This window comes from Oncorhynchus keta, chromosome 30 (genome assembly GCF_023373465.1).
Source record: "Oncorhynchus keta strain PuntledgeMale-10-30-2019 chromosome 30, Oket_V2, whole genome shotgun sequence".
Classification (NCBI taxonomy): domain Eukaryota; kingdom Metazoa; phylum Chordata; class Actinopteri; order Salmoniformes; family Salmonidae; genus Oncorhynchus; species Oncorhynchus keta.
In genome coordinates, this window is record NC_068450.1 from 51,226,706 (window position 1) to 51,239,797 (window position 13,092).

The 13,092-nt window shown below is 42.8% G+C and overlaps 1 protein-coding gene across 1 annotated transcript in view; it reads right to left on the bottom strand.

Moving 5' to 3' along the window:
• Positions 1-7,417, bottom strand: part of LOC118363683 (pyridoxal kinase-like) — a 28,473-nt gene extending 21,056 nt beyond the window's left edge. Inside the window, exons 1-2 of the mRNA XM_035744804.2 lie at positions 7,060-7,417; positions 2,229-2,283 (exon numbers count right to left, since the gene is read on the bottom strand). Coding sequence (XP_035600697.2) covers positions 2,229-2,283; positions 7,060-7,323 — 319 coding nt within the window. The 5' untranslated portion in view covers positions 7,324-7,417. The remainder of the gene's footprint in view (positions 1-2,228; positions 2,284-7,059) is intronic.
• Positions 7,418-13,092: the final 5,675 nt, after the last annotated feature.

The window sequence follows — 13,092 nt, forward strand, 5'->3', positions numbered from 1 at the left end:
TAAAGGAGGTGGGTCATGTAAGCTTGCGTCATGAGTAACCTTGTCTGAGACCTGATGATTTTTGTAGGCTTAGTGGGCTAACACAGTTTTGTAGGGCACAGAAGACCCAGGTTTTAACCCTGCTGGGAACACTTCTTAATGGATGATCCTGTGACATTGGGTGCTGTAGGTGTCATGGAGGGCAGGTAGTTTGCCACCAGTGATGCATTGTACAGACCGCACAACCCTCTGGAGAGCCTTGCGGTTGAGGGCGGTGCAGTTGCCATACCAGGCTGTGATACAGCTCGACAGGATGCTCTCAATTGTGCATCTGTAAAAGTTTGTCAGGGTTTTGGGTGACAAGCAAAATTTCTTCAGCCTCCTGAGGTTGAAGAGGCGCTGTTGAACCTTGTTCACCACACTGTCTGTGTGGGTGGAGCATTTCAGTGTGTCTTTGATGTGTACGCCCAAGAACTTAAAACTTTTCACCTTCTCCACTGCTGTCCCTTCGATGTGGATAGGGGTGTGCTCCCTCTGCTGTTTGTTGACGTTGAGTGAGAGGTTGTTTTCCTGACACCACACTCCGAGTGCCCTTACCTCCTCCCTGTAGTCTGTCTCGTCGTTGTTGGTGATCAAGCCCACTACTGTTGTGTCGTCTGCAAACTTGATGATTGAGTTGGAGGTGTGCATGGCCCTGCAGTCGTGGCTGAACAGGGAGTACAGGAGAGGCCTGAGCACACACCCTTGTGGGGCCCCTGTGTTGAGGGTCAGCGAAGTGGAGATGTTGTTTCCTACCTTCACCACCTGGGTGCGGCCCGTTAGAAAGTCCAGGACCCAGTTGCACAGGGCGGGGTTGAGACCCAGGGCCTCCAGCTTGATGATGAGCTTGGATGGTACTATGGTGTTGAATGCCGAACTGTAGTCAATGAACAGCATTCTTACATAGGTATTATTTTGGTCCAGATGGGGTAGTGCAGTGTGCACTGTGATGGCGAGAGCGTCATCTGTTGACCTGTTGGGGCACTATGCAAACTGAAGTGGGTCTAGTGTGGCCGGTAAGGTGGCGGTGATATGATCTTTGACTAGCCTCTTAAAGCACTTCATCATGACAGAAGTGAGTGCTACGGGGCGGTAGTCATTTAGTTCAGTTATCTTTGCTTTCTAGGGTACAGGAACAATCTTGTAGCATGTGGGAACAACAGACCAGGATGGGGAGTGATTGAATCTGTCCGTAAACACACCAGCCAGCTGGTCATGCTCTGAGGACGCAGCTAGGGATGCCTTCTGGGCCCGCAGCCTTACGAGGGTTAACAAGTTTAAATGTTTTTCTCACGTTGGCCACGGAAAAGGAGACGCAGTCTTTGTTAAAGAGCCGCGATGGTGGCACTGTATTATCCTCAAAGCAGGCAAATAACGTGTTTAGTTTGTCTGGAAGCGTGACGTCAGTGTCCGTGACATGGCTGTTTTTGTTTTTGTAGATTTCCTGTAGACCCTGCCACATACGTCTCGTGTCTGAGCCGTTGGATTGTGACTCCACCTTGTCCCCGTACCGGCATTTCACTTGTTTGATTGCCTTGCGGAGGGAATAACTACACTGTTCATTTTCAGACATATTTCCAGACCTCTTTCCATGGTTAAATTGCGCTTTCAGTTTTGCGCGAATGCCACCATCCTGCCACAGTTTCTGGTTTGGTAGGTTTTAATAGTCACAGTGGGTACAACATCTCCAATGCACTTCTTTATAAATGCACTCACGAGTCAGCGTATAGATCAATGTTGGTCTTCTGAGGCTGACCGGAACATATTTCAGTCCGCGTGATCAAAACAATCATGAAGTGTGGCTTCCGATTGGTCAGACCAGCGTTGAATGGTTCTCGTCACTGGTACATCCTGTTTGAGTTTCCGCCTATAAGACAGAACGAGCAAGATGGAGTCGTGGTCGGATTTGTCGAAGGGAGGGAGGGCGTTGTATGCATCGCGGAAGTTAGAGTAGCAGTGGTCGAGAGTATTAGTCCTGCATGTCGTGCAATCAATATGCTGATAGAATTTAGGTAGCCTTGTTCTCAAATTTGCTTTGTTAAAATCCCCAGCTACAATGAAGTTCCTTGAGGGCCGTCTTGGTGTTCGCTTGAGGGGGAATGTACACTATAACTGACAGGAATTCTCTTGGTAGGTAAGATTTCAGTGTATTTCCTGAATTGTCTCAAATGTAAATAGAATTAACCCCAACCCTGCTGTACATTATATACCTGTATGATTGGAGAATTGTACCGAGTTGATTGAATCCACCTCAAACCCCAGCACCTGTGGAAGAGACAGACAGAGCATTAATCAAAGCATCATGCTGAAGACGAACAATGTGGAATCGTATCAAATGCCATTTCATTTGATCAGTTCCAGCCATTATTATGAGCCGTCCTCCCCTCAGCAGCCTCCACTGGTGGGTAGGTTAATTACTTAGGCCCCTCAAACTCAACTCTGGCCCTCGAAGCCAGTTCCACTGCTTTTTTTCTATTGTTCCCCTCTAATCAATGACTGATTTAGACCTGGGACACCAGGTGGGTGCAATTAATTATCAGGTAGAATAAAAACCCAGCAGGCTCCGGAGCTCGTAGGGTAAGAGTTGAACACTACTGATCTAGGCTATACAAAAGACCAGATTTAGAGATTTGGTGGTCCATTTAAAAATGCCATTGAACCAGCCCCCAAAAGGGAAATTCCACCCCCATACATTTGTATTATTCCAGAACTAAAAATACATTTTTCGTAGTGTTTAATGCATGCAATTCTGAAATGTATTGCACCTATACAGCTGTTGAGTCAGTGACTAACAGTGAGGATCCCCTGGGCTATTGGGGCCCATTTAATTTGTCTAAGTCCACATCATATGGTGGAAATAGTCCACAAAGCTAGTACAGCCCTACACATTTTAAATTACCAGCCATTTTACTTATATTTGGACTAGCAGTTTCAGCTACCTGTACAATAGGGTTCCTAGTTGTCTTCAACTAAAATTACATAATGTAACTGGTGGAAAGCCTCATGTTTACACTGACTCCTGCACTGTATTGAGCAGGCTAGCCCATTTTGTTTTGGTGGGGCAGCCAGAGGAAAATACAGAGCGTAGGGGTTGGTAATGTTCTCTAGTTGCGCCGCGATTGGCTCAGTGTTCTGTCACTCATTGGGACCCAACGTCACCGCAAAATCTACGGGGAGAGCTTGAAAACTCAAGCCCCTTGGGTGCTGCCATAGATTTACATTAGAAGTGTCCATTCAAGGCTCAAGGTCATTGGACACAGATAAAATGATGTTAGATCACGTTATACAGTACCAGTCAAAAGGACACACCTACTCATTATTTTTTTTATTTTTTTTACTATTTTATACATTGTAGAATAATAGTGAAGACATCCAAATGATGAAATAACACATGTGGAATCATGTAGTAACCAAATCAAAATATATTTGATATTCTTCAAAGTAGCCACCCTTTGCCTTGATGACAGCTTTGCACACTCTTAGAATTCTCACAACCACCATGTCATCACCTGGAATGCATTTCAATTAACAGGTGTGCCTTGCTAAAAGTTTGTTTGTGGAATTTCTTTCCTTCTTAATGCGTTTGAGAAAATCAGTTGTGTTGTGACAAGGTAGGGCAGGTATACAGAAGACAGCCCTATTTGGTAAAAGACCAAGTCCATTATGGCAAGAACAGCTCAAATAAGCAAAGAGAAACAACAGTCCATCATTACTTTAAGACATGAAGGTCAGTCAATCCGGAACATTTCAAGAAATTTGATGGTTTCTTCAAGTGCAGTCGCAAAAACCATCAAGAGCTATGATGAAACTGGCTCTCATGAGAACCGCAACAGGAAAGGAAGACCCAGAGTTAACTCTGCTGCAGAGGATAAGTTCATTTGAGGTAACTGCACCTCAGATTGCATCCCAAATAAATGCATCACAGAGTTCAAGTAACAGACACATCTCAACATCAACTGTTTAGAGGAGAAAGCGTGAATCAGGCCATCGTGATCAAATTGCTGCAAAGAAACCACAACTAAAGGACACCAATAATAAGAAGAGACTTACTTGGGCAAAGAAACATGAGCAATGGACATTAGACCAGTGGAAATCTGTCTTTGGTCTGATGAGTCCAAATTTGAGATTTTTGGTCTTTGTGAGACACAGAGTAAATAAAGCCGCATGATTATCTCTGCATGTGTGGTTCCCATTGTGAAGTTTGGAAGAGGAGGTATGATGGTGTGGGGGTGCTTTGCTGGTGACACTGTATAGTGATTTATTTAGAATTCAAGGCACACTTAACCAGCATGGCTACCACAGCATTCTGCAGCGATACGTCATCCCATCTATCATTTGTTTTTCAACAGGACAATGACCCAGCACACCTCCAAGCTGTGTAAGGGATATTTGATCAAGGAGAGTGATGGAGTGCTGTATCAGAAGACCTGACCACAATCACCCGACCTCAACCCAATAGAGATGGTTTGGGATGTGTTGGACCGCAGAGTGTAGGAAAAGCAGCCAACAAGTGCTCAGCATATGTGGGAACTCCTTCAAGACTGTTGGAAAAGCACTTCAAGTGAAGCTGGTTGAGAGAATGCCAAGAGTGTGCAAAGCTGTCATCAAGATAAAGGGTGGTTACTTTGAAGAATCTAAAATATATGTTTTTAACACTTGTTTAATTGCTATATGATTCCATGTGTTATTTCATAGTTTTGATGTCTTCACTATTATTCTACAATGTAAAACATAGTCAAAATACCTTGAATGAGTAGGTGTGTCCAAACCTTTGACTGCATCTACCGTAGCTTTGATAGGACTGATAATTTCAACATCATACTTTCAAAATCTTAGCTAGCAAGCTAGACAAGCAGTCATAATCATGAATCAAGTGGACAATCTACTGGAAAATTATTTTGAATCCTTGTCATTATGAAGAGAAATTATAGATAAAACTCATCGGCCATTGGACATAAACATTATACAACAAGTTGGAAATCGCATATTCAACAATGAGTGGTTTGGAAGGAATCAGTGGCTAACTGCAAGTGTTGCAAAACAATCACCAACCTACTATTCAGTGGAGAGGATATGTGGTCCAAGTCTGGGTTTAAGGGTCTATTTTTCAAGCTTAAAAGGATAAACATTCACATGCAACACCATGGGCCAGAAAAGGTTTATTACATTGGCCGTGCTGTCAATCCAGCCTGACTTCTGCCACATTCAAAACAATGGGATACTCGGAACTGGGAAATCTCAGACTTCAATGAGTTCAAGACAACTGGGAAAAACGAGCTCTGACTGGGAAAATACATTTTGAACAGTCATCCAACTCTGAGTTCCAAGTCGGGAACTCTGGCCTCTTTCTAGAGCTGCAATCTGAAGATCACTGACGTCATGATTCAACCTTGTTTTTTGGGTTCCCAGTTGTTTGATCACAAAGTCTGATGACAAAATTTGCCCACAAGAAGAATGGCCGTGCCACCTTCCTGTTCAAGTGATTACAGCACAAAAAAGTGAGACGAAAAATGTATTGCATGCTGCTCAATAAATGATGTAATATGCCAGGGAGATATGTATACTGTAGCTAAGAAAGTAATACTAAGTGTATGTTGTGTAGTAAACTGTTAGTAGCCCATGTGCCTCTCCCTAATAATTTGATCCCTTTACCCCCATAACTTAGCCTACTGTTCTGATTTGGTGGTGCACGTGTAGCCTATAGCCTGTTTTAGAGTAATGTCACCATTGAATATTGAAAGAACTTTCATTGTCTGCTTATATTCCCCCTTTTATTCATCCTATGGTTCTGACTTGGTGTACAGGGAGAATACTGTAAGAACGGCCCATGTTCTGAATTCTGTCGCTGCACATTTCAAAAGTGCGGAACAAATAATTATATTGACTACGTCTGTCTAGACTCGCTCAATAATGTCTTAATCGAAATTACGGATTGCCTCTTATCCGCTTTTTTTCCCATTATGCCATAGTTTGTACATCTCAATTGTCAGTAGAAGCCACATTTGTTTAAGCAAGTCAGCCATATCAGCTATGGGCAGTAAATGAGGCTAAATTAACTGTTAAGCTGCCAGACAAGGCTTCACTTATGTGGCCAGGTGTAGCGGTGGTAATGATTCACTCCATGGTGCTGAAAAGAAAGCTCTGCTCTTGGGACAGCTTTTTGTAGGCCCTAACAGTCCATCATAGTACAATTAATGTATTGTTTAGTATTGTGTTGTGTAATGGCTTTGCTCGCATGCATCTGCCCCACCAAGATTTACATGCTAAAATCTCCACTTGATATAACCAATTGAAACAGGAGGTAAATCATTTTTGTGAATAATTTTTGGCCTAAGGGTTTAATCAAGATAATTATATTAAAAGCTCCTGTCTCCTCTATAGTGACGTCAGTCAGAGGAATATACACTAAATACGTCAGTCATTCATGCATAATCTCTCTGCTGTCTTTCTTGATTGATAGGATAGCAGAAACATCGGATTCCCAGCTAATTGAGGACAGCAGAAACTGAGGATTCCCAGCTAATTGAAACGCCTTTACGGTCATCATCTATGACGGACCTGTACATTTGGATGACAAACAACGCTGTTCAGGGAAATAATGACCACCATGGTACCCAAATCACAGCAGTGTCTAATGTGATGAGGAGGATGAGAAAATGGTGATGTCACGATGGTATTGATTATGAGGAAGAGGATGAACGGATGACACCCGGACCCTATTGACGAGATTGCATTGCTGCAAGAGTAAAATCCGTCACGAATGTCACACACGTCCATACTACAGTGTTGTGCATAATCCGACAGGCATGATCATGGAATGAATATTCTCGCAATGTATCACTGCTGATAACAATATGTCTAATGATTATTACATGTAAAATACACCATCATCTCTATGTATTTGGAGTGTTTAGGAATTGTCATCACCATTGGGAGCGCCAAAAGGGTATTTGCCATGTGACCTTTTGCTACCTGCACGCGCGCACAATTGCGTTACATTAGCTCATCAAAACATTGTATCAGAATATAATAGATTCCTACCTGTAACGGAAATGATGCCGATTTATTGCCAACATATCCCCTGACAACATGACTCTGAATTGACAATACTCTGCATTCCATTTCGTGCATAAAGTTAGAATAAAACAGGCTACACAATCCGCGCAAAACAAACGCAGGTTTTGTGTTCAGGGCTGCACGTAAAGCAGCGATCCCGAGTCCACAATCCAAGGGGTTTTCAGTGAGGGTAAAACCAGAATCCAGCCACAAAACTGAAGGACATAGAACCCACACAGAAACGCTCATTGACGAGACACATCATTATTCTTCAGGCATTCGTGACGGGCACCTAAATCCACTGACATCACAAGCGCAACAATGAAACGGACGTGACAGCAATATTGTGAAATATAAACAAGTGTGTTGCCTCTATAACAACAAAAATAACCAGAGGAATGAGTCTGATTTACCACCCGTAGTCCTTTATGATGTTATCGGTGGATTTCAAGGGCAGGTGTTGTGCGCACACACGAAGCATGGGGCTCATACGAATGAAATTAATACAAATGTTGTAGGTGCAGCCCAACATTTGGAGCCAGGGATTTTGTTACTATAGAATTATTAATAGAAGCAAAGAACCCTGTCTAAAAGGACTGTAATGAGTGCAAGCAGAGCGAGGATATTAGACATTTCTTTGGAACAAGTGGCAGTGTGGGAATCTGGTTGGGGTCCTTCATTATGTTACACGTTATTGGCATTGCTATCTGGGGTCATTGGGACGTCCCTACACCATAGCCGCGGGAAGAAGGGGTGCTGCAGCATCTATGACAGACCTGATTAAAACAAATGACAAAGTAGTGCACTGGTCCTTTACTGGTACTGTACAGTTATGTGCAAAGACCTAAAACATGCCCACATCAAATTAAATATGTTTCTTGATCAAATAACATGGAAAACAACAATTTTTTGTGCAGTACTAATTTACCATACTTACAAACCCCTTAATTAAGGAAGCTGCGAATTTTCGCAGCTTTTTGTTAAAAATCGCGCAACATTTCAGCACCCTGCTACTCATGCCAGGAATATAGTATAATATAATATATAATACTAATATAGTATATGCCAGGAATATATATGCATATGATTAGTATGTGTGGATAGAAAACACTCAGACGTTTCTAAAACTGGTTAAATCACGGCTGTGACTATAACAGAACGTGCGTTTCATCGAAGCGGATCACAGGAAGCGGCGCAGGTCCTAATCCAGGCACTTGTCATCTCCCGTCTGGATTACTGCAACTCGCTGTTGGCTGGGCTCCCTGCCTGTGCCATTAAACCCCTACAACTCATCCAGAACGCCGCAGCCCGTCTGGTGTTCAACCTTCCCAAGTTCTCTCACGTCACCCCGCTCCTCCGCTCTCTCCACTGGCTTCCAGTTGAAGCTCGCATCCGCTACAAGACCATGGTGCTTGCCTACGGAGCTGTGAGGGGAACGGCACCTCAGTACCTCCAGGCTCTGATCAGGCCCTACACCCAAACAAGGGCACTGCGTTCATCCACCTCTGGCCTGCTCGCCTCCCTACCACTGAGGAAGTACAGTTCCCGCTCAGCCCAGTCAAAACTGTTCGCTGCTCTGGCTCCCCAATGGTGGAACACACTCCCTCACGACGCCAGGACAGCGGAGTCAATCACCACCTTCCGGAGACACCTGAAACCCCACCTCTTTAAGGAATACCTAGGATAGGATAAAGTAATCCTTCTCACCCCCCTTAAAAGATTTAGATGCACTATTGTAAAGTGGCTGTTCCACTGGATGTCATAAGGTGAATGCACCAATTTGTAAGTCGCTCTGGATAAGAGCGTCTGCTAAATGACTTAAATGTAAATGTAAAAATCGAAAAGTGCAGGAAAATCTGATCACTGAAAATGGAAATATATATCCATCCGCCACTTCAACCCATTGATAAAGGCGAACCACAATAAATGGGGCTGAGGTTGCAATACCTACAGCTCCCACACGATGTCAACAGTCTTGTCATTTGCCTACGATTTGTTTCTTGGTCAAACGAAGAAGAGACAGCCCTTTTCTTCAGGTATCCGACCGGATATTTTGGTTGAGATTCACCCGGACATTATTTCCAGACGGACACCTATAGAATAAACATCGCCTCGTGATCAATTTTATCGCTTATTAACGTGTACTAATACCTAAAGTTGCATTACAAAAGTATTTCAAAGTGTTTTGTGAAAGTTTATCGTCGACTTTTTTAATTTAAAAAAATGACGTTACGTTAGAAAATGCTATTTTTTTCGTTGTTCACACAGTCTTCATAGATCGATATCTAGGCTATATATGGACCGATTTAATCGAAAAAAGACCCAAAATGATGTTTATGGGACATCTAGGAGTGCCAAGAAAGAAGCTCGTCAAAGGTAATGAATGTTTTATATTTTATTTCTGCGTTTTGGTTAGGACCGGCTACCGCAAAATCTGTCGTTTTAGATGAAGTTCCAGTACTTTTGGGTGCATGCTATCAGATAATAGCTTCTCATGCTTTCGCCAAAAAGCATTTTACAAATCTGACTCGGCAGCTAGATTCACAACGGGTGTAGCTTTCATTCAGTACATTGTATGTGCATTTTAATGAAAGTTTGAGTTTGATCAAAAACTATACGTGGCGCACTTGAAATTTCCGCTGATTGATGTTCCCACAGCGGGAGCACTTCCCTAACAAGTTAATGTAAATGTACATTACTGTATTGTACATAGGCTGGTCATCTATGTTTGTACCTGTAGACTTTCCATCACCATCAAGAAAAACGATGCATAATACAGTAATCGAGTACATTGAGACATCATGTGGTTTATGATGATGTGATAAAATGATGATGCTCATTTGGTAGAGCATGGTGCTTACAATGCTAGGGTTGTGGGTTCAATTACCAAGGGGGGACAGAAATAAAATGTATACACTAACTGCTGTAAGTTCCTCTGGATAATTTTTTATTTTTTTATTTCACCTTTATTTAACCAGGTAGGCTAGTTGAGAACAAGTTCTCATTTGCAACAGCGACCTGGAGAAGATAAAGCATAGCAGTGTGAACAGACAACACAGAGTTACACATGGAGTATACAATTAACAAGTCAATAACACAGTAGAAAAAAAAGGGGAGTCTATATACAATGTGTGCAAAAGGCATGAGGAGGTAGGCGAATAATTACAATATTGCAGATTAACACTGGAGTGATAAATGATCAGAAGGTCATGTACTGGTAGAGATATTGGTGTGCAAAAGAGCAGAAAAGTAAATAAATAAAAACTGTGGGGATGAGGTAGGTGAAAATGGGTGGGCTATTTACCAATAGATTATGTACAGCTGCAGCGATCGGTTAGCTGCTCAGATAACTGATGTTTGAAGTTGGTGAGGGAGATAAAAGTCTCCAACTTCAGCGATTTTTGCAATTCGTTCCAGTCACAGGCAGCAGAGTACTGGAACGAAAGGCGGCCGAATGAGGTGTTGGCTTTAGGGATGATCAGTGAAATACACCTGCTGGAGAGCGTGCTACGGATGGGTGTTGCCATCGTGACCAGTGAACTGAGATAAGGCGGAGCTTTACCTAGCATGGCCTTGTAGATGACCTGGAGCCAGTGGGTCTGGCGACGAATATGTAGCGAGGGCCATCCGACTAGAGCATACAAGTCGCAGTGGTGGGTAGTATAAGGTGCTTTAGTGACAAAACGGATGGCACTGTGATAAACTGCATCCAGTTTGCTGAGTAGTGTTGGAAGCGATTTAGTAAAAGGAATGAATAGACCATTTAAGTTTTCACATAGAAATATGTTGCGTTTGCAAAGTATTTCAAGAAACTGGAAAATGTATATCAAGCAAGTATTATCAGATTAATTGTTTTGTACAGATAATTATGAGACTCAAGTTACAAATGCTGGTAAACACTCAAATACAAATACATTTAGACAAAAAAAATCACAAAAGTGTCACGCCCTGGTCAAAGTATTTTGTGTTTATCTTCATTTATTTGGTCAGGCCAGGGTGTGACATGGGTTTTTGTATGTGGTGTGTATGTAGTGGGATTGTAGCTTAGTGGGGTGTTCTAGGTAAGTCTATGGCTGTCTGAAGTGGTTCTCAATCAGAGGCAGGTGTTTATCGTTGTCTCTGATTGGGAACCATATTTAGGCAGCCATATTCTTTGGTTGTGTTGTGGGTGATTGTCCTTAGTGTCCTTAGTCTGTGTTAGTTTACACTAGTATAGGCTGTTTTTGTTTTGTTGAGTTTGTATTTTGATTCGTGTTACGTTTGTTTCATGAAACATGGATTGCAATCTACACGCTGCATTTTGGTCTGATTCTCCTTCACCACATGAAAACCGTTACAAAAAGTAGTGCACTGGACCTTTACTAGTCCTGTGTTAGCTGACGCCTGTAGCGTGCAATTATTTTTTGCAGCATGCCCACCCACAAACTACTTCCCACAGCTATGCCCTAGCCTAACCCCTAATCCTAATCTTAACCCCTAACCTTAACCATAACCCTTACCTAACCCTAACCTTAACCCTTACCATAACCATTGTACATTTCAACTTCAATGGGATAGGGTCGTCCCAAGAATCCTGTATAACACAAATCTATACTTTATTGGCCATTTACATGGAAAGGCATTTCGTGACTTCAGCATGCAAATACACAAACACAACACAATATATTACATGCAGCACGGAAAACTGGAAAGTTAGTAGCAAGTCACACATTTAGGCTACATTTTCACTGTCTGACCGGCTTACTGTCTGACCTTGTATTGGGCCTGCATCATCCTATGTCCCACTGTTCAGCAGCCTGATGGCTGATGGAATGAAACTTGCCTCCTTCCTGTTCTTGCAGAACAGTGGGACCCTCTTGGAGGGCAGCAGCTCAAAACATTGGGATTGTGTGTGGGGTCCTCTATGATGTGTGCTTGGCCTTGTCCCTTGTCAGTTTATCATAGAGGCCCTGACACCCCCTGCACTGCAGCCTGCAGAGCTTGGACCCCAGGTTATATTTGTCACATTGTGAACATCCTCTATCAGAAATAATAGGGTAGATGGGGAATGGTGCTAATGAATAGGCTCTCTGAATGGTCACGCATACAAAATGATGTGAACATGGACTAGAGGGATTCAATGAAAGATGTATGGATATGAATGTACAGTAGGATATTGAGAATGTGACACTGACTGGGAAGGTAACAGTATAACCCCATCACTGGGAGATAATGGGACCTGTAGCAGCCTTCAGCTAATATACATACATACATACATACACACACACACACACACACACGCAATAGAGCCCACTGATTCAAGCCAAGCCAGACTCGATGCACTCTTTTCACAGTGTTGATACTTAAAGAGAGAGAAAATATTTATTCTCAATTAGACTTGAAATAATGGATAATTTTAACCGTGGGAATATCGAGCAGCAAATTATTTAGAGCACTAACCCAGTCTACAGAGAGGAAGGTCAACAAGTTGACCAAGTCAAGACGAGGGTTCTTTTTCAATTTGTCACTCGCAATTCCTCGGATTGTACTCCTCGCCGCTTTCTCGACCATATTGGAGGACAAGGTCCAAGGTCTCTGAAACATTTTCCAATTCGTTTTGAGGAGGCAAGGCGAGAAGATGTGAGCAGACGTCACACTGCTTGCTTAGCCGTACCTCTTTTAAATTTCAGGCTAAGGAGCAAGCGTCACAAATCCCCATCTGCTACACACTCACCCCCCAAACTGACTCCATAGCGACCCCAACTATCACGCTAACCAATCACCATTATAACAGACATCATTATATTGGATGCATTTAAGCCGGATGGTTGTGGTTATTTGAGGTGTTCATTCTGACTGTGCGTGCTGTTCGGTTCGGGCTGCTGAGTCACACAGTCTTTATCTGCACAGTCGTGACTGAGAGTAGAGAGCTGAGAGGAGGAGGAAGAGGAGGGGATTAAAAGGGGAGCCTAACTTTGGCTTCGTGATATCACTGTACCCAAAGCTGTGAAATTGAATCATAGCTACCAAGTTACCCAA